General features: G+C 40.8%; 1 protein-coding gene across 3 annotated transcripts in view; it reads right to left on the bottom strand.

Moving 5' to 3' along the window:
• The window catches only part of enox2 (ecto-NOX disulfide-thiol exchanger 2), a 766,926-nt gene that overhangs the window by 129,830 nt on the left and 614,655 nt on the right, over window positions 1–22,441 (bottom strand). For all 3 annotated transcript variants that reach the window (XM_060915209.1, XM_060915211.1, XM_060915210.1), the window contains exon 7: window positions 14,903–15,136. In XM_060915209.1, the coding sequence (XP_060771192.1) occupies window positions 14,903–15,136 (234 nt within the window). The remainder of the gene's footprint in view (window positions 1–14,902; window positions 15,137–22,441) is intronic.

The following is a 22,441-nucleotide window of genomic DNA, read 5'->3' as shown; positions in this document are numbered from 1 at the left end:
AGTACAAATTATAAATAAAAACGGAATGCAATAATTTACAAATCTCAAAAACTGATATTGTATTCACAATAGAACATAGACAACATATCAAATGTCGAAAGTGAGACATTTTGAAATTTCATGCCAAATATTGGCTCATTTGAAATTTCATGACAGCAACACATCTCAAAAAAGTTGGGACAGGGGCAATAAGAGGCTGGAAAAGTTAAAGGTACAAAAAAGGAACAGCTGGAGGACCAAATTGCAACTCATTAGGTCAATTGGCAATAGGTCATTAACATGACTGGGTATAAAAAGAGCATCTTGGAGTGGCAGCGGCTCTCAGAAGTAAAGATGGGAAGAGGATCACCAATCCCCCTAATTCTAATAGTGGAGCAATATCAGAAAGGAGTTCGACAGTGTAAAATTGCAAAGAGTTTGAACATATCATCTACAGTGCATAATATCATCAAAAGATTCAGAGAATCTGGTAGAAGCTCTGTGCGTAAGGGTCAAGGCCGGAAAACCATACTGGGTGCCCGTGATCTTCGGGCCCTTAGACGGCACTGCATCACATACAGGCATGCTTCTGTATTGGAAATCACAAAATGGGCTCAGGAATATTTCCAGAGAACATTATCTGTGAACACAATTCACCGTGCCATCCGCCGTTGTCAGCTAAAACTCTATAGTTGAAAGAAGAAGCCGTATCTAAACATGATCCAGAAGCGCAGACGTCTTCTCTGGGCCAAGGCTCATTTAAAATGGACTGTGGCAAAGTGGAAAACTGTTCTGTGGTCAGACGAATCAAAATTTGAAGTTCTTTATGGAAATCAGGGACGCCGTGTCATTCGGACTAAAGAGGAGAAGGACGACCCGAGTTGTTATCAGCGCTCAGTTCAGAAGCCTGCATCTCTGATGGTATGGGGTTGCATTAGTGCATGTGGCATGGGCAGCTTACACATCTGGAAAGACACCATCAATGCTGAAAGGTATATCCAGGTTCTAGAGCAGCATATGCTCCCATCCAGACGACGTCTCTTTCAGGGAAGACCTTGCATTTTCCAATATGACAATGCCAAACCACATACTGCATCAATTACAGCATCATGGCTGCGTAGAAGGGTCCGGGTACTGAACTGGCCAGCCTGCAGTCCAGATCTTTCACCCATAGAAAACATTTGGCGCATCATAAAACGGAAGATACGACAAAAAAGACCTAAGACAGTTGAGCAACTAGAATCCTACATTAGACAAGAATGGGTTAACATTCCTATCCCTAAACTTGAGCAACTTGTCTCCTCAGTCCCCAGACGTTTACAGACTGTTGTAAAGAGAAAAGGGGATGTCTCACAGTGGTAAACATGGCCTTGTCCCAACTTTTTTGAGATGTGTTGTTGTCATGAAATTTAAAATCACCTAATTTTTCTCTTTAAATGATACATTTTCTCAGTTTAAACATTTGATATGTCATTTATGTTCTATTCTGAATAAAATATGGAATTTTGAAACTTCCACATCATTGCATTCCGTTTTTATTTACAATTTGTACTTTGTCCCAACTTTTTTGGAATCGGGGTTGTACTTGTATTCTTGTATGCTGTGAAACAAATTCTCCTGATGCACCCCATTGGGCAAAAAAAGGAACAACACGTCTAATCTAAGACCCAGCACTGTCAAAACACATCAGAAACTACAAGCATGTACCATGTACACAAACAGCACGACTCCGAGGAAAGAACATCACAGAAGGAGGGATGGCATCCAAGCTGTATTTTGGTCGCTTTTAGCCAAATCCTAACTCGGGTGCCAATGAAGGAACAGATTCTGCATTTTGAGACCAGAATGCGTAGGACAGGGCTGAAAAAAGAGCTGCAACTCACAAACCAATCCTCCTCCATACCTCATGCCAAATTAGCCAAAGGTTATATTGCTAATGAATGCTCAAGCAATTAGGCAGATATGCTGAAGGAGCTTTCGCACTGGAACACACGTTACTCGCTTTCATGCCTTTTGCACTATCAGACTGGAAAATGGAAATGTTAAGAAGTGTTTCATAAGACTTCAGAAAGCAGAAATTTCCTCTCAGATGCGACTCTTAGAAGGTTAATAGTTAATTCAGAACCAGCCGGAGAATCAGTGCCTGGGTCTGGTGTACAATGATGAAGCCGACGCAGGGCCGTTCCAAAATAAAGGAACCAACTGGAGGACACCTTGAGTCTCAGATTCAGTGACTGTTACTATTGAAAATGGAAAAAATGGCCAAAACATAACGTTTTAGCATTTCAGGGATGTCTGAAAAGAGAAGGCTGCTCCCGTGATGCTTACATTATTAGAAATAGGGGTAGGGGAGAGCGGGGTAAGATGAGCCAGGGGGTAAGATGAGCCACCCCCTGTTTCTAAGAAACAGTAAACAAATGTGACCATGTGACCACATTCAAAGGGGGCCGGGACCATTTACTTACACTTGTGGAGAGGAGCACCACATGTCAAACTAGGTGAGGGACATATTTATAAAAATGTGTTTTTGTGCTTTCTAAGTCAATTCCATGTTTGTCCACAGTGAAGATGATTTAGAGAAGACAAAAGTAGAATAATATTTAGACACATTAGGGTTAAGTTAGTGGCTTTCTAAGCTATGATATGAATGCTAATAAAAATAATTTTGATTAGCCTAATCCCCTTTATTAGCATTTTTCTACAAAATGGTGGCCATGGGGTAAGATGAGCCATTAGATGTGGGGCAAGTTGAGCCACTGGCTCAACTTACCCCATTGGTGGCTGAGCTTACCCAATATGGATGACACTTAAGTTTTCACATTTACTGGTCATATATGACAACAACATATATATATATTATATATATATATATATATATATATATATATATATATATATATACACATGACATCAGATGAGGAAGACCAGTTGTTAGATGTGGGGGATTATGTTGTGGCAAAATACACGGGGAAGAAGAAAGTGCATTTCTTCATTGGCCAGATAATCAAATTGGATGTCTTCGAAATAGAGGCAAGATTTCTCAAAAGAAGCCGGTCATGCCATGGCTCTGCAAGAAAGCCAACCTTTGTCTTCAAAGAGAAAGATGAGGCTGTCCTGTCAAGACAGGATATTGTGAAAAAATTGCCCCGCCCCTTTACTGTTGGGGGGACAGCACGGAGGGAGAGGCAAATGGTGTTCCCTTGCCATTTGAATGTTTGGAACATTGAATAATGATGAAATGATTGAATGATTGATGGAATGATTGCTGCATGTTTTAGCAATGTTTTAACCTACTGAAAGAAATAAGATTTTTTGGCACTGTTCTACTGTTTTAGTAATTTCTATAATATAGTATATCTCTCATTCCCTCTCTAACCATCCCTCTTTCTATCTATCTACGCATATCTCTCTCTCTATCCATCTATCTATCCCTCCCTATCCCATCTCGTTCTATCACCTCTCTCTTCATCTCCCCTTCTCTATGCAACGGCCCTATCCCCCACTTGATTGACTTGACTTGATTCATTGATTGCATTTCTAATAATAAAAGTTGTTTACTTTGTTAACCTAACATGTTTTGTGTTGGCTCAATTTACCCCACACAGTGGCTCATCTTACCCCGTGCATGGGGTAAGTTGAGCCACTTGACATTTTTTTTTCAAGAGGTAATATCACTCTAACCATAAGAGCTTATCAATTATGTTTTGCTCAGATAGTAACAGTACACTTTGAAATTTGGTATGGTGTGTAGACTGGAAGCAAAAATGGCTTTAACATGTAGTTATGATGAAAAATGTAAAAAGTGGCTCATCTTACCCCACTCTCCCCTACAGTCGGAGTCCATTTCTGTCCCTCAAGGTACATTCTATACTAATGTACCCCCTAGGGCTCATTACTGGACCTCAAGGTAACTATGTGTACCTTTTTAGGGTCAAAAACGTACATATATGGTATGTTCCCAATCAGTATATAAATGGTACTAATAAGTACCTTATAGAGCACGGCTCCAGTGACAAGCCGGTGTAGACCTAAAGGTACAATAACGGACTTTGTTTTCTGAGAGTGTACACTGCCTCATTAATCATGGTCTCATAAAGCAGAACTTCAATATCGATCCATCAAAGCACCTGTAAGGAAAGAGTATGTTTGTGGCTTTGAAGGCAGCATATGTCACAACATTACCAGGTTATTGAACACTGATCCAAAAAATCCACTTGGTCAAAGACTCGTTCAGTATCATGCTAGCTGAATGGAATATATCTGATATACCACTCAACGCCAGCCATTATTATTGAAATAGTGGGAATGCACATGACTTCACTGTAGGCGGAAGTAACACAGCTCTAATGCTGCAAAAACACGATTAAAAACATCTAAAATGGGAAAGAGCTGTTGTGTGATTGAGTACAAATAAATTTAACAAGAAATCAGATCTCTGTTTTTACAGACTGCTGAAAGATAAAGAAAAGAGAAGCAAATGGAGGGAGTACAAATGTTCATGAAAGTTTATGAAGCAAAGGCCGATTGGTTATTCACTTTTTTCATTTTTATGAAAAGGACTATTTTAGTTAATAGGCTATTATATTTCACTCCAACCTTTACAAATGTGGGTAAATAATTATTGTTAGTTATTAAGAAAATGAAAAGATTTTTTTTTTACTTGACAAAAGAAATACTTAAGTTGATAAAGAATAGGAAAATAAATGTTCCCTTTTATTTTGGTAATGAATTTTCCTCTCCCCCCCAAAAAAAAAAAAAAAAAAAATCGTGTATTGAACTGAATCATGAATTGGGTGAATCCTTACATGCCTCCTGAATAATAAATAATAAATAAAACATAGGGCTACGACCATCAGCCTAATTTAAAATACAATTAAAATAGAAAAAATAGGTCCAATAAAAATACAATATACCAGTACTCGAGTCCAGGACTGGAACTCAAGTCTGACTTGTGCCCTAATTTTAAGGACTCATGACTCGACTTGGACTTGAGCACTGATGACTCGGACTTGGACTTGTGCATTAACTGCATTCGGACTCGTAAATTGGAGATGAGGACTCGGATTTTTTCTTTATTTTTTGTAACATACCATAATAATTTGGCATAAGATATTTATATCTACATTCATTTTTGTACTAATTTCGTGCAAGAGTGTCACACCTGCGCGCCTTGGAGCGTGCATCAGATAGACTCTCGGGTGCGCTCTGGACAGCGCACGCACCAAGTGGACACACTCTTTCTCGCACACGCACACCGTAAGCGACTCACACCTGCACACGATTAAGGCGTAATCAGCACGTCTATATAAAAACTGTGAAAACACACTTACTTTGTGAAGTATTGAGTTGCGTTGCTGACACATTACCAAGCTTTATTTCCTCGTTTGGTTTCCTGATCCCTGATTTCCTGTTTCTCGTCTTTGATTCTGCCGAGTCTGCGATAGCCTGTTTGTGCCTCGCTTGACCTATTGCCTGTTGCACTATTTTACGATTTTACCTGCCGTTCTGGACTGTTTACCGTCTTCACTTGTATTAATAAACACACCTTCTGCACTTCCATCCGTCTCCCAACCATCTCTGACAGAATACTTCGCATTCCCTGACAAAGAGAAGCGCATTCACCTGTTCATACGGCATGTTCAGGAACAAACTAATGCTAATGGCGCTAAAACAGCCACCGTCACATGATGTGGTTGGAGTCTTGGACTCGACTCGGACCAATAGTGGACTCGACTCGTAATTTTCTTTTATGACTCGGACTTGAACACTGGGGACTCGAGACTGGACTCGGACTCGAGGTTGAGTGACTCAACTACAACGCTGCAATATACAATATATGTACAGTACTGTGGAAAAGTCTTAGGCACCCTGTTTTTAGTACAAACTGTGTTATACATTTTTATTTTATGTCTTTTACATGATTGAATCAGTACAAAAACATTTTAGATTTCAAACATTAAATGTTTTCCAGCACAAAATTAAATGTTATAGAAAAATCTTTGTATGCCAGTGAAGAAAACGGTATATTATTGAAGAGACCACTTGTCAGACAAAAAAACATAATGAAGGCTGCTGGGTTTAACTGAAAATAAAAAAAAGAAGCAAGTGTGACAGACAAAGCAGAAACATTTAATTTCTTTCTTTTTAAGGCATCTTTGCTCTACAGCATTTCTTTGCATGTGCCTCAGACTTTTTCCACAGTATCGTATGTAGAAAAACAATATAAGATAAGACAAAGTATGATAGTAACAGATTTAACAGCTACTCAGAATAATAGTAAGCTCTAATTAAGATAAGTAAAACAGCCCAAATTAGCACGGAGACACAACCTGTCTGGTGAAACCTTCTCGTTTCTATCCTTACCAGATTGAACATCCTGTAGCTCATGAATTTGTAATTGTGTACGTTTTACCAAAGCAGGACAAGTGATCTGTAACCAACAGCAATGTAGGGAGGGGTTCACTGCCTGCTTCATCTGTTCATTATAAAAGTTTGATGTCTGAACTTAGAAAAGTGTCTGTGAATCAGTAACTGAATGCTGGGATTGGACCGTGTCTGCCACGTGAAGAAATGCATATTCCTGGTGAGAGTTGAAGTGTATAATATATTATAGAGTAATTCTTCTTTATTTTTCTTGACACAATGAAACATGATGTCAAAGAAAGAACTCGTGAACGTCAAACTAATCTGGTCCAGAAAGCCTGAGTGTTCTAGTGTTGCACTGAACTCCTCTAAAATCTCCAAATGATATACAGTAACATATTTGTGACTTGTGTTGTGTACTTCGTAGCGCAGCTGTTGCAGATGTGGCGTGTTTGAAATCGGCTCGGTTATTAGCACTCTAGCAGGAGAGCCAAGCTGCCACTGTGTAGCTCTTTTGTGTGTGTGTGTGTGTGTGTGTGTGTGTGTGTGTGTGTGTGTGTGTGTGTGTGTGTGTGTGTGTGTGTGTGTGAAGCCATTGTAATGAAGGGCATTAGGATTCTGCTCAGAGCCTCAGTGCCTCTTTTTTAGTGTCTCTATTCAAAAGGAGTGCAAAGCGAAGACGCTCCTTTGTTCAGACCTCTTTAGTGTGTGTACGTGTATGGGAGTGTGTGCGTGTATATATGTGGAGTGAGTGTGCGTTTGTGTGGAGTGTGTGTGTGTGCTTGTGTGGAGTGTGTGTGCTTGTGCGGAGTGTGTGTGCTTGTGCGGAGTGTGTGTGTGTGTGTGTGTGTGTGTGTGTGTGTGTGTGTGTGTTGCGTGGAGTGAGTGCAATAAGAGCAACAGCATCTGCTCAGCTTCAGAAAGCTCACAGGTCTGTTTAACATAATTCACCCTTGATCTGAGCACACAGATAAACTAATACACACACAAACCTGCCATGAACAGCACAGTAAATATCAATCTAGCCTTACACACACACCTCTGCCATGAACAGCACAGTAACTATCAGTCTATCCTAACACACACACACCTCTGCCATGAACAGCACAGTAACTATTAGTCTATCCTAACACACACACACACACCCCTCTGCCATGAACAGCACAGTAACTATTAGTCTATCCTAACACACACACACACACACACACACACCTCTGCCATGAACAGCACAGTAACTATTAGTCTATCCTAACACACACACACACACACACACACACACACACACACACACACCTCTGCCATGAACAGCACAGTAACTATTAGTCTATCCTAACACACACACACACACACACACACACACACACACACACACACACAATGAATAGCACAGTAGGGTCATTCCATGCCAAATCAACAAATATCTGACAAATTAATGCTTGACCATCTCAGATTTCAATGAAATTTGGAGGGCTCAAAGATGCTATTAAAAAAGTTAATCCCCAAAATTTGAGCTTCCTATCCCCAACGGTTTCAGAGATACAGGCATTTGAATTTTTCGATTTTTTTTGCATTTTGCTCAAAACATACATATTTCAAAGTGTAATATAATCTTTATTATGCAAGATAGAAACCTAAAATTTTGCAGAGAGACTCAATGTCTTGTACTACAAGCTTCAACTTAGAATTTCAATGGTCATTGTATATTAGATGGTGATTTTAACAAGGAAATTAAAAAGACAAATTTGCATTTTTAATTCATTCTGGAAGCTTGCCTGTGGCAGTAATGCTTAAACTAAGAATGTTATTCAAATCTACACAGAAATATCTACTAATTTCAGTTTTACCAAGTCTCCACTATTCCTAGTTTGTCTGTAATAGGGTTTTGAAATTCGCCGATTTCTCCAAACTATACTAAAAGAGTGTATTTAACTTACAATTTCTGTTGTATGTTAGTTTATGGCAGTCAGAATCTTTCTTTAGTCGAATTCCTATAGAACAGGGAGGAAGTTCAGCCATTTCTAGATGTCTAAGAACAAACTCATTTATACTGATCTCAAATTGAAAGCAACTACAATTAAATTCCCTAGTCAACTATTCAAAATATCCAATCCTTGCAAAGAAACACATTCAGTTAATAACATTGGTAAATTTTCTCAGTGCTCTGTATTACAATGTATTTAATATAATCCAAGCAATATAATGTTATCTGAACAACTATGCAGTTTACAAACTCTAAAACTATAAGATATGAGCCACCTGTTCTGGTATTGTGCTGTGTTGATATTGATAAGGCTGGCTGTTGACTGGTACACAATAGCTGGTCATTGATTGCTAATGTTACACAGTCTTAGATTAAAATCAATTTACAAATAATTAATACTGAGCATTAATTGAAATTTTATTTAAAATTGAGGAAGAAACATGTCTCCTAACCTACTTGAGCCTTATTGAAGCATTTATTAACCCTCAAATATCAGTTATATGAAAATATATCAAAAATTTGAATTTGGTGAAAATGGATTTTTTAAACCCCTGTAGTTTAAAAATACTTGAGAGACACAGAACAAAAATTTGGAACTATAAAATATGGGTCTTGGGGATTACTGAAAAAAAATTACAAGTTCCTAACTGCTATCCCACATTGGATTTCTTGCTACTGAAAATGGCATGTTTTAGAAATCGTCGAATTTCAAAACCCTATTACAGACAAACTAGGAATAGTGGAGGCTTGGTAAAACTGAAATTGGTAGATATTTCTGTGTAGATTTGAATAACATTATTAGTTTAAGCATTACTGCCACAGGCAAGCTTCCAGAATGAATTAAAAATGCAAAAAATGCAAATTTGTCTTTTTAATTTCCTTGTTAAAATCACCATCTAATATACAATGACCATTGAAATTCTAAGTTGAAGCTTGTAGTACAAGACATTGAGTCTCTCTGTGCAAAATTTTAGGTTTCTATCTTGCATAATAAAGATTATATTGCACTTTGAAATATGTATGTTTTGAGCAAAAAAACAAAAAAATCGAAAAATTCAAATGCCTGTATCTCTGAAACTATTGGTGACAGGAAGCTCAAGTTTTGGGGATTAACTTCTTTTAATAGTATCTCTGAGCCCTCCAAATTTCATTGAAATCTGAGATGGTCGAGCATAACCTCTTGTTGATTTGGCATGGAATGACCCAGTAACTATCAGTCTATCCTAACACTCCCCCACCCCGGTGGTGCAAAGAGGTTGTTTGTATATACTGATCATTAACACTCCATCAGCTCCTCTCAGACTGAATCAGTGTGTCAGAAGGACGAATCATTTAGTTTAACTGTGTAACTCGCTCCCTGACCAACACTTTACCGGTCCTACACTTTATATTCAACATGACTATAATGCCACATTAAATCATATCCATGTCTGTTATAAAGTTTACTTTAAAATGAAATACAGATGCCTGGACTTTATATTCTTTATCCCTAAATCTAAGGGCCTCCGGCCAAACTGGAAAGGAATCAAATGGAATCGACTCATGTTCCGAACCGAACATTTGGACAGAACGCTCTTTTCTGAGGTTCTTTCATTGGGATGATTTTTGAAGGCAGAATAAAACCTACATTCCCCATAATCCTGCTCATCAGCCACAGAATATATTGCAATACAGCTCTGGAAAAAAATTAAGAGACCACTTCAATTTTTCCTTAAGTCAGCATCTCTATGTATGGCAGCCATTTTATTCCAGTGTCTGTGCTGGAATTCCAACACAAACACCTCGTTTTACTTAATGAGGTGCTGATTAGGAGATCACCTGAATCAAATCTTATTTAACGAGGAAAAGTATAAAAAACACTGCTGTGGTCGTCACTATCCTCTTGCAATAGGACCAGTTTGGATGGCAAAAACAGTACAAGTGGTACCTTTACATTTAATTGGAATACAAAAAGATCTATTCATCATGCCAAAAGAGTTAAAAAGGAAAGTTTTGAGTGAGGAAAAAGAAGGGTTCAGTTCTGTCTTTACTAGTAGAGGGATACAGTGAGCATCAGGTTGCTTGCATCCTCAATATTTCAAATATGGCAGTTCATTAGAACAAGGTCAAGCAGCAGACATTGGCGACAACAAAGTGACCGACTGGCAGAGAGCGAAAATGACTCTCCACTGACCAGGATGATCATCAACTCCTTTGAATGTCACTTAAAAACTGTAGGATGACATCAAGTGACCGACAAAAAGAATGGCATCTAGCAACTGGGGTTAAGTGCACGGCAAGGACGGTTTGAAACAGGCTCTGCTGGGCAGGGATGAAGTCATACAAAGCTAGAAAAAAGCCATTAATCAGTGAGAAGCAAAGAAGAGTCAGGGTGAGGTTTGCTAAAGACCAATAAGGATTGGACCGTAGAGGACTGGAGTAAGGTCATCTTGTCTGATATGTCCAATTTTCAGCTTTTCCCATCACCTGGTCGTCTAATGGTTAGACGTCGACCCGGAGAGGCCTACAAGGCACAGTATCTCGCACCCATTGTGAAATTTGGTGGAGGATCGATGATGATCTGGGAGTGCTTCAGCAAGGCTGGAATGGGGCAGATTTTTGTTTGTGAAGGACACATGAATCAAGCCATGTACGAGGTCATCCTGGAAGAAAACTTGCTTCCTTCTGCTCTGACAATGCTCCCTAACTCTGAGGATTGGGTTTTCCAGCAGGACAATGCTCCAGGCCACACAGCCAGGTCAATCAAGGTGTGGATGAAGGACGACAAGATCAAGACCCTGTTATGTCCAGCCCAATCTCCAGACTTGAACCTCATTGAAAACCTCTGGAATGTGATCATGAGGAAGATGGATGGTCACAAGCCATCAGACAAAGCTGAGCTGATTGAATTTTTGCACCAGGAGGAGCATAAAATCACCCAAGAGCAACGTGAAAGACTGGTGGAGAGCATGCCAAGATGCATGAAAGCTGCGATTAAATGTTAGGGTTATTCCACCAAATATTGATTTGTGAACTCATCTGAAGTTCAAACATTAGTACTGTGTTGTTTAAAATTGAATATGATCTTGATTTCTATTTATTATTCAAGATCTGAAAACACTTCATCTTTTTTGTTATTATGACCAGTTGTCATTTTCTGCAATTAAATGCTCCAAGTGACAGGATTTTTATGTGGAATTTGGGGGAAATGTTGTCAGTAGTTCATGGAATAAAACAAAAAACATTAATGTTCCTCAAACGCATACCTATAAATTGTAAAACCAGAGAAAGTGATAATTTTGCAGCAGTCTCTTAATTTTTCCAGAAGTGTATACTGCTCTGAAATATATGATTCATGAGACAGAATAATTTCACACATCATCTCAGCAAAAACTAATCTCAGTTCAAGTAATTTTATGTAAACAGCCAACACAAAAATGGGCGATTTCACAGATTCCTACCTCCTGTTTACTTCCCACCCCCTTGTTTGATTGACAGCTTAAAACATCTGACATTTTTGTGGGCTTTTCAGGCTGTACTTTGGAAGAAATAAAAAATCTGCAGAGTTCTTCCTATTTCCATTTCCGGTTGAGAGTACGCTGTGCGCGTTTTGGCTGCCGCTTCATGCCAGAGCTTTTTCTTTTCATCTTTTTCATTCTTTTGTGTTTGTATGGTTGACATTTGTTCTTTGTTTGAATGTTTTGTGTGCTGTTTGTGGCGTAGCTCCAGACCCAGTTTTGGGCGTCGGTTTCCTCAGGCCTTGTTCCGCCATGAGTGATGCATGTTCTGTTTGCTATGGACTGCAGTGAGCTTGTTGTTCTCCAACATCGTGGTTGTCCAGCGCTTTATGTGGCGGTGCTTCTGTGCTCATTTTATGTATCCATGGCGCGGTGTTCCAAGCGCTGTTGCCTGGTGACATCGTGGCGTCTGTGCAGGCGGTGTGGGACATACCCTTGTGCGTCTTTTGGTGGGATTATGGGCAGCTACACCACTAGAGTTACATCCTGACCCTCTTTTGGTGGGCTTGTTTTTTTCCCCCCTGTTTGTTTTGTAATTGTAAAGTGACCTTGGGTGTGAGAAAGGTGCTATACAAGTTAAACTTATTGTTATTAGAGTTCGGTTTCCAATTTAATTCTTCTCAACCATTTCGTGGATGACTGAAACGTCATAGGCAGTGGCGGCTGGTAGTCTTTCAAACAGGGGAGGTTGGTCGGTTATGATATTTCCAGATTTTAAAAGAAAAAAGAAAAAACACATCAATTTTGCCCATACTCTTGCCTCTGATCTGGCTGATTGTTGGCAGGGTCACAAACTGTGAAATAACAGGTTCTTTTGGCCCATTAGCCTACTGTCCAATATACATGATGGTGGTGTTGGGGGGGTATATTTTAACATTTTATATTTTAAAATTGTGGCATGTTGTTTAAAAATTGATCATTATTGAAAGCAGCTCTTTGTCAGGAACCTCAGCAGTAACAGCAGAGTGTTCTGGAATAGGCACAAGCACTGACCTTGGGGAGCCAAACATAGAGCTGGGTGCCACACATTTCATTCAATGACACTTTCCCTATATTTTACTTATTTTGACTGAGAAATGTTTTATTGACAATTTTGATAACCCTTCACCTTTAATCCAGGTCTGTAGTGTGAAATGTTCTCGGCTGTGTTTTTGTTTAAAAATGTTTTCCAAATTGTAGCTGTGTTTAATTCATATCCAGAAAAATATATATTCCAATATAATATACTCAGCATAAACATTTTAAATAGATTCTATATTTTGGTCCATCCATGACATATTACTAAAGTAGCCTATTTACTGTTGTTGATGTGGGTCACCACCATATCAGTATTATTTAAAAGAAAATTCTGCCCTCCTTTCTTTTTCTAGAAAATGTTCAGTTACCCTGTCATACCAGGTGGGAGTCTTCTCTAGAGACTTCACGAACTTCCTCTCAATTGCAAGTAGAGCAAGGTTGCTGAGTCGACTTTGAGTACATGCTCATTGCTGATCTCGTGTCTTTTATATGCCCTTGTGAAATTGTGCAGGTCATCAAAGCCCACGTTTGACCAAATCACGGATCCGGGTTTAATCAAGAGGCATGGCCAACAATACATTTTCCTCGTCACTGAACTTGCTGTTAGCCAATTCACTTTCTCGTACCAGGAGAGCTGAAAGGAACGAGTATTATTCCCTACCTTTTTCACCAAGTCAATTTGAGGCGTTGGTCTACCCTGCTCTTTAATTTTAATTTTTTCCTCGAAAGGAAGACTGGCAAATGGCTTCGCCAAAATTAAATCAGCAATGCTTGGCATCCGTGCGCAGCTTTCTTGCTAGCTGACTAGCCCCCTCAAGTTCAAGTTCAGTCACTCAAATAAACGAAATTTCTGGAACTAAGATAGCAAACTTGACAACACTATATTTACACTTTATTTACAATGAAAATATATACAAACTAAAAAAGCTGGTAGAAACCGTATGTAATGAATGAAATCAAAATGTAAGCTGATCTCTTACAATACACCACACCACTTGCGAATCCGCATGGAACTGAACAGAAATTCACCGCTGCCTGTCTATATTTGAAACGAGCTGTCAATCAAAGAAAATATCCGGCCGCTTTCACCAATCACCAGTCTCCTCGCGGAAAGCTTTGCCATGTCCCTCCCACTGTGAGGCTGGGAGTCCGTGAGACTCCATGGGCGGGCGTTTTCGCAGTATTTGTCCAATAATCGTCTTGCATTTTGAGATTGAAAAGTGCATAGCTCCCAAATGCCATTGAAGTCCACTGAGGCTGGGAGTCCGTGAGACTCCGTGGGCGGGCGTTTTCGCAGTATTTGTCCAATAACCGTCTTGCATTTTGATATTGAAAAGCGCAGAGCTCCCAAATGCCATTGAAGTCCACTGAGGCTGGGCTGCATCACGCTGTCACGAGGGGGAAAAACTCACGCACACATTAGGCGAACTGGGGAAAGTTATAACGGAATGATTTCGCACTGTAGTTGGGTTGAGCACATATATTTCTATGATTCTGGATCTGAAATAGCAATGTTATAAGGTCGGCTATAACATAAGCCTAGCGCAATTCATCCTCCACGATGTTTGTCATTTTTAGAGGAGGCTGAGCCTCCCTCGTTGTCTTAGAGCAATCGCCCGTGGTCATAGGCGAGTTTGATGGTGGGTTCGAGGACTGTCATGGTCGCAATGGGCTTGGTAAGGAAAGAAAGAGGTACATCCTACAGTAGAGTGTTTAAACACAAACACTACATCTGGAAAACTATATATTTCCTTCCTTTCATTACTAAACTTAAAGTACTCAAAAAAAACACACACACACACAAAAAAAAATCTGTTCTTTCATTCCGCGTCAGCCTGTGGATCATCATTCAAACACTAAACAGATGGTGCTTTCTATTTAGCAGCATGCTACTTCAAACCCAGCGAGACAGACAGTGCTCAGAGCCACACAAACACACTGCCAGTCTGCAGGGAATGTACATCCTTTATAAAGTGTAGAGGTGGGGGGAAAAAAAGAACCCAAATGTTCCAGTACAAATAAAAGAAAACTGATTCCAGCTCTATCTTGATGATAAAGTGCGCACCTTTGATTTTTTCCCCCAGCTGGCTGCATTCGTGCTCGGAGTAGTGAACGATGGGAGGTGGGGACGGCGGGCGTAGACGGTCTTCCTCTATTCTGCGCCGGTGTCTTTCTTCTCTGGCCAGCATGCGCTGCCGGCACTCCCACTCGTACAGGTCGTCTCTGGCCTGAGCGTAGTCGACATGCAGCCGGCCCGTGTCCTTCTTATCCGTGCTGGAGCCGAGGCGGATCCGGTAACCTGCGCAGAACAGCGAGATCAGATCATCAACAGGTTTCCTATTAGATGTGAAAGCTCAGTGCAAGTCAGTGCTACTATGCCAGCTGCTCAGTAGAGGAATAACACACATGAGCAGACAGTGTAAGGAGTGTAAAAGGCACACTTCCTGAAACTTTTAATAGCTGCTGTTGACAGGCCCGTAGCCAACAGAAAATGGGATTAATTGGTCCAGACGGTTTTGGCTGTTTATCGCAGAATCTGGTCCTTGTCCCATCCAGACGGTGCGTAATCACCGCCAGCTTCTTTGCCATTATCTCGGTCAACACTCATAACTGTCTCAATGTATCTGAAAATGATTTGACGAAGCCAAAAGAAAAAAAAAAAAAGGTGACAAGCAAGTGATAAATTAATTTGATGCTGAAAATGAAGTATGAAATTTCTCCTAACAAAGCTTCAGCACATCATAGAAATATCCATAAACAATACGTAAACACTTCTTACTTTAAAAAAAAAGTGTTTATTCCGTAAAGAGCACCTGCAGAGGGAAATGCTGCGTTTATCCGGCTGTCTCCTTTGTGCTAGAAATGTACGCCAGTGTTTACTCTGTTCTTCCCTCTGCCACAGCTTCACCACTGCAGGGAAAAAAAAAACTTTCTGTGCTCTAAGTCTCATACGCACGCACAACTCCTCACTTCAAACACCTCGTGTTCACACTTTCCTCCCCTCAGGTAAGGGCTCTTTACTGTGTTTGCAGGTCTGGGATGAAAGCATGCTAAGTTGTTAATTATTCACAAAATTGAAAAAGGCACAAGAAAATCCCTAAAGAGGAAAAATCCTGCAGACAACCTGTCTGACCAGAGTTGCCAAAAATTCCAATTTAGTCGCGTAAATTAAGTCTGACAAAACGTGTGTTTCAAAGCTTTATTTTGGGTAAACGATCCATTTATCTGTTTACAGTGCCTTGAAAAAGTATTCATACCCCTTGAACTTTTTCACATTTTTCCACCTTACAACCACGAACTTGAAAGTTTTTTTACTGAGATTTTATGTGATAGACCAACACAGAGTAGCACATAATCGTGAAGTGAAACGAAAATGATAAATGGTCTTCAAAATTTTAAATAAATAAAAATCTGAAAAATGTGGTGTGCATTAGTATTCAGCCCCCTGTACTCTGATACCTCTAAATACAATCCAGTGCAATCAATTGCCTTCAGAAGTCATCTAATTAGTTAGAGTCCTACTGTGTGTAATTTACTCTCAGCATAAATACACTTGTTCTGTGAAGGCCTCAGTGGTTTGTTAGAGAACACTGAAGAACAAACAGCATCATGAAAACCAAAGAACTCACCAGACAGGTCAGGGATAAAGTTCTGGAGAAGTTTAAAGCAGGGTTAGGTTATAAAAAAATATCCCAAGCTCTGAACATCTCAAGAAGCACTGTTCAATCCATCATTCAAAAACGGAAAAAAGTATGGCACAACTGCAAACCTACCAAGACATGGCCGTTCACCTAAACTGACAGAGCGAGCAAGGAGAGCACTTGCCAGAGAAGCAGCCGAGAGGCCCATGATCACTCTGGAGGAGCTGCAGAAATCCACAGCTCAGGTGGGAGAATCTGTGCACAGGACAACTATAAGTCGTACACTCCACAAATCTGGCCTTTTTGGAAGAGTGGCAAGAAGAAAGCCATTGTTAAAAGACAGGCATAAGAAGTCCCGTTTGCAGTTTGCCAGAAGCCATGTAGGGGGCACAGCAAACATGTGGAAGAAGGTGCTTTGGTCAGATGAGACCAAAGTTGAACTTTTTGGCCTAAATGCAAAGCGCTATATGTGGCGGAAAACTAACACTGCTCATCACCCTGCACACACCATCCCCACTGTGAAACATGGTGGTGGCAGCATCATGCTATGGGGATATTTTTCTTCAGTAGGGACAGGGAAGCTGGTCAGAGTTGATGGGAAGATGGATGGAGCTAAATACAGGGCAATCCTGGAAGAAAACCTGTTGGAGGCTGCAAAAGACTTGAGACTGGGAAGGAGATTCACCTTCCAGCAAGACAATGACCCTAAACATACAGCCAGAGCTACAATGGAATGGTTTAAATCAAAGAATATTCATGTGTTAGAATGGCCCAGTCAAAGTCCAGACCTACAGTGGGGCAAAAAAGTATTTAGTCAGTCACCAATTGTGCAAGTTCTCCCACTTAAAAAGATGAGAGGGGCCTGTAATTTTCATCAAAGGTATACCTCAACTACGAGAGACAAAATGAGAAAAAAAATCCAGAAAATCACATTGTCTGTCTGATTTTTTTTAAAAATTATTTGCAAATTATGGTGGAAAATAAGTATTTGGTCAATAACAGAAGTTCATCTCAATACTTTGTTATATACCCTTTGTTGGCAATGACAGAGGTCAAACGTTTTCTGTAAGTCTTCACAAGGTTTTCACACACTGTTGCTGCTATTTTGGCCCATTCCTCCATGCAGAGCTCCTCTAGAGCAGTGATGTTTTGGGGCTGTCGCTGGCCAACACGGACTTTCAACTCCCTCCAAAGATTTTCTATGGGGTTGAGATCTGGAGACTGGCTAGGCCACTCCAGGACCTTGAAATGCTTCTTACGAAGCCACTCCTTCGTTGCCCGGGCGGTGTGTTTGGGATCATTGTCATGCTGAAAGACCCAGCCACATTTCATCTTCAATGCCCTTGCTGATGGAAGGAGGTTTTCACTCAAAATCTCACAATACATGGCCCCATTCATTCTCTCCTTTACACAGATCAGTCGTCCTGGTCCCTTTGCAGAAAAACAGCCTCAAAGCATGATGTTTCCACCCCCATGCTTCACAGTAGGTATGGTGTTCTTTGGATGCAACTCAGCATTCTTTCTCCTCCAAACATGACAAGTTGAGTTTTTACCAAAAAGTTCCATTTTGGTTTCATCTGACCATATGACATTCTCCCAATCCTCTTCTGGATCATCCAAATGCTCTCTAGCAAACTTCAGACGGGCCTGGACATGTACTGGCTTAAGCAGGGGGACACGTCTGGCACTGCAGGATTTGAGTCCCTGGCGGTGTAGTGTGTTACTGATGGTAGCCTTTGTTACTTTGGTCCCAGCTCTCTGCAGGTCATTCACTAGGTCCCCCGTGTGGTTCTGGGATTTTTGCTCACCGTTCTTGTGATCATTTTGACCCCACGGGGTGAGATCTTGCGTGGAGCCCCAGATCGAGGGAGATTATCAGTGGTCTTGTATGTCTTCCATTTTCTAATAATTGCTCCCACAGTTGATTTCTTCACACCAAGCTGCTTACCTATTGCAGATTCAGTCTTCCCAGCCTGGTGCAGGTCTACAGTTTTGTTTCTGGTGTCCTTTGACAGCTCTTTGGTCTTGGCCATAGTGGAGTTTGGAGTGTGACTGTTTGAGGTTGTGGACAGGTGTCTTTTATACTGATAACGAGTTCAAACAGGTGCCATTAATACAGGTAACGAGTGGAGGACAGAGGAGCCTCTTAAAGAAGTTGTTACAGGTCTGTGACAGCCAGAAATCTTGCTTGTTTGTAGGTGACCAAATACTTATTTTACCGAGGAATTTACCAATTAATTCGTTAAAAATCCTACAATGTGGTTTCCTGGATTCTTTCCCCCATTCTGTCTCTCATAGTTGAAGTGTACCTATGATGAAAATTACAGGCCTCTCATCTTTTTAAGTGGGAGAACTTGCACAATTGGTGGCTGACTAAATACTTTTTTGCCCCACTGTAAATCCCATTGAGCATCTGTGGCAAGACTTGAAACTTGCTGTTCACAGACGTTCTCCATCCAATCTGGCTGGGCTTGAGCTATTTTGCAAAGAAGAATGGGCAAAAATTTCAGTGTCTAGATGTGCAAAGCTGGTAGAGACATACCACAAAAGACTTGCAGCTGTAATTGCAGCAAAAGGTGGCTCTACAAAGTATTGACGCAGGGGGGCTGAATACTAATGCACATCACATTTTTCAGATTTTTATTTGTTTAAAATTTTGAAGACCATTTATCATTTTCGTTTCACTTCACAATTATGTGCTACTCTGTGATGGTCTATCACATAAAATCTCAATAAAAAACTTAAGTTCGTGGTTGTAAGGTGGAAAAATGTGAAAAAGTTCAAGGGGTATGAATACTTTTTCAAGGCACTGTATATCACATACTCTATTGGGAATATAGTGCACTTCTGAGTATACAAACTAGGCAGCAAGCATATAAATTGAACATATGTCTTAAGCTGTCTGGTTTAGGCTTAAATATAATATAGGTGCCAAGATTTCTGCACGCAGACAGAAAACAAAACGAAGAAAAAAAAAACTGGAGCTTATACTCACTGGCCACTTTGTTCTCGAGTCTAAGACTCCTGTTCTTGGCTGCAGGAGTGGAACCCAGTTCTGCTGTTGCACGCTGAGATGCTTTTCTGCTCACCACGGTTGTCAAGAGTTGCTATGAGTTACTATATCTTTCCTGGCAAAAAAAGCTCAAACCAATCTGTCCATTTTCCTCTGACCTCTCTTATCAGCAAGGCATTTCCACCCATAGAACTGCCTCTGTTTGTTTTTCGCACCATTCTGTATAAACTCTCGAGACTGTTGTGTGTGAAAACCCCAGGAGATCAGCAGTTTCTGAAATACTCAAACCAGTCCATTCGGCATCAAGTGAAAGTCACACTTTGAGATCACAATTTTTCCCATTCTGATGTTTGAAGATGTGAATATGAGCTGAAGCGCTTGATTTGTATCTGCATGATCTGAAGCACTGTGCTGTTGTCAAGGTGCTGGCTGATTAGAGAACTGCATCAAACAGCAGGTGGTGTATGGGTGCTCCTAATAAAGTGGCCAGAAAGTGTATATGCCAGTGGATGAGATGCTTCCAAGTCTTGTGCTTTGACCGACCACACACTGACAAAACCAAAAGTAACTCCTGCCAGAAGTCAACATGCCATGTCCTGCGTCCTTTCCCCTTCAGTGAACTGGCGTTTCTGTGAAGTGAATGCTTTGTGCTTGGGCCACTGCTTTAGCTATAAAAGCAGAAAAGCAAGCGATGATGGAAAAAAAAGAGAAATGCTGCGGCTAACGGATTTTCGCAAGAGGGGAAATGAAACATGCTGGGATCACAGGTAAAGAAAAAAAATATGGTACAGAAAAGCCTTCAAGAGTCTGTCCATGCTCTCTGGGTGGGAGGGGCATATTCTCTCTACCCTGTCCATCATAGTGCCGCTAGCCATCGTTAGTGTCTGTGAGCTCATGTATGCAGAACAGGGTAGATAGATAGCGCTTTCCTCAGTATGTGTCACGTTGCCCTGTGCTGAAGCACAAAGATGCGTCTCAGAGGAAGTGTGTCATTTGTGTGACGGGGAAAGTTTCCAAGTGGCTGGGGACTGGCGAGACCAAAACCTTAAAGTTCAGGTTAAACTGATACTCGGTGTTATGAGCTCATCTGGCTGACAGGTGATGAGCTTATACCAGCATGTGCTGTCCGTCGTCCGTCTGGTATCGTCCACATTTCATGAAAATCGCTTTTTGTCTCTCAATTCTTCACCGATTTCGATGCTTTCTGGCATGAGGGTAGGGGTACCTAGGGTGCATATAACTTCTACCCAGATTTGCTTCGTTACAATTATTAATGAAGTTATGGGCCTTAATGAGCAGCTCAACAAAAATCGCTTCTTCTCAGTCGCCATTTTGGATTCTTTCTGGCAAACAGGTCGGTATTCCTAGGGTGTATATATTCCTAGGGTGTATATCATTGCGCAAGGTGGCCCACTTTAGATCGTTCCTTCTGGACTAGACGGAGCCGCAGTGAGCTACGCCGTCACTGACGGTCTCGTTATTTATTGATTGATTTAGCTCAAGAAAGCGTCACAGTTTTTCCTTTGTATACTTGTGTGATACAAACCCATAGCACGATCCTCCTGCTAATGTTCACTCTGTATCAGTATAAATGTATTTAACTGCTCACGATATGACGGACACAGAGAGCTGTGCCTGAAAAACAGCAGATTAACAACAAATTCCTTCTCAAAGTTCATTCTTCATGTAGAACAGGAAAAACAAAAAGCAAAAAAGGCCTCATAAAAGACACCGGTGAAGCATGCCTTTGTTTATGGGCTGGATTGTGCACCTGGAGCACAGAGAGAGGTTGTTTTTTGTCCCTCCATACTCACAGGTCCTGGAAAGGAAGAAAGAGAGCGTGCTTACGGATTGGCCGTGCCTACGGAAATGAACTGGGTCTTCGCACTTTATTTTCATGTCTGCCCTTCTGCTTTATGGCCCCCAGACGTCACTAAATATTTTATACGGTGTGTTCTGCGTCCGAAATGAGTGCCTTTATTTATGGAAAGGCCTGCAGAGCTCCATCACGGGGCCATGTGATATATAAGGTACGGCTCTGGGCTCACAATAGAGCTGCATTCGCCTGAGACTGCTTAGAGCCTTCGAAATGTGGAAATTATTCTGATATTCTGGTGTCACTGTAAATTATTCTGGGATTACTGAACTTTAAATATGCCTCGTCTCTCTTGCTCTCTCTCTCTCACACACACACACACGTATATATAGACTGTCTATACAGCAAAACTTTGCATACAAAGAGCAGTTTTAAGATTTAAGACCTCTGTGCAATGAGCAGATGAAGCAGGATAACAAATGAGCGAGCACCGGCGATGCAGCAGTACCATTTGTATATGATTTGTATTCAGCTCATAGGTAGTGCAATTTATTCCGCTGTGTGTGTGTGTGTGTGTGTGTGTGTGTGTGTGTGTGTGTCTTCTCGTTGACCGCTGGTGTCAGGAGCACTTGGGCAAGTGTGAGTGTTGGCCTCCGCCCCCCACTTCACCACCTATGAGAGATGGAGCAAAATCCCTCCTCCCTCGTTAAATCCCCATCAATCCATCAAGTCAAGCCGAGCCGAGGGCTTTGACACACGCAGGCTTCATATCCAGTGAATAAAAGGTTAAGTGAAATGATTCCAAATCGCACTTATGTAAATCTCAGTGCTTGTGGGTCTGAAACTGAATCGGTCCTTTCAATCAAAACATTGTGTCAGTGGGCGAAACAACAACAATAATAATAATAATAATAGATAAAAAATAAACATGCATGAGATGTTTTGGGACATACTACAGTGCCTTGCAAAAGTATTCATCCCCCCTGGTGTTTTGTTGCATTACAAGCTGGGATTAAAATGGATTTTTTTTTTGGGGGGGGGTCAGCACCAAAATGGTCAGCACCATTTGATTTACACAACATGCCTACCAATCAAAGCCCAGACCTCAATCCAGTTGAGAATCTGTGGCATAAC

Source organism: Neoarius graeffei, chromosome 2 (genome assembly GCF_027579695.1).
Source record: "Neoarius graeffei isolate fNeoGra1 chromosome 2, fNeoGra1.pri, whole genome shotgun sequence".
In the NCBI taxonomy this organism is placed as follows: domain Eukaryota; kingdom Metazoa; phylum Chordata; class Actinopteri; order Siluriformes; family Ariidae; genus Neoarius; species Neoarius graeffei.
This window is presented reverse-complemented; position numbering and strand designations above follow the sequence as displayed.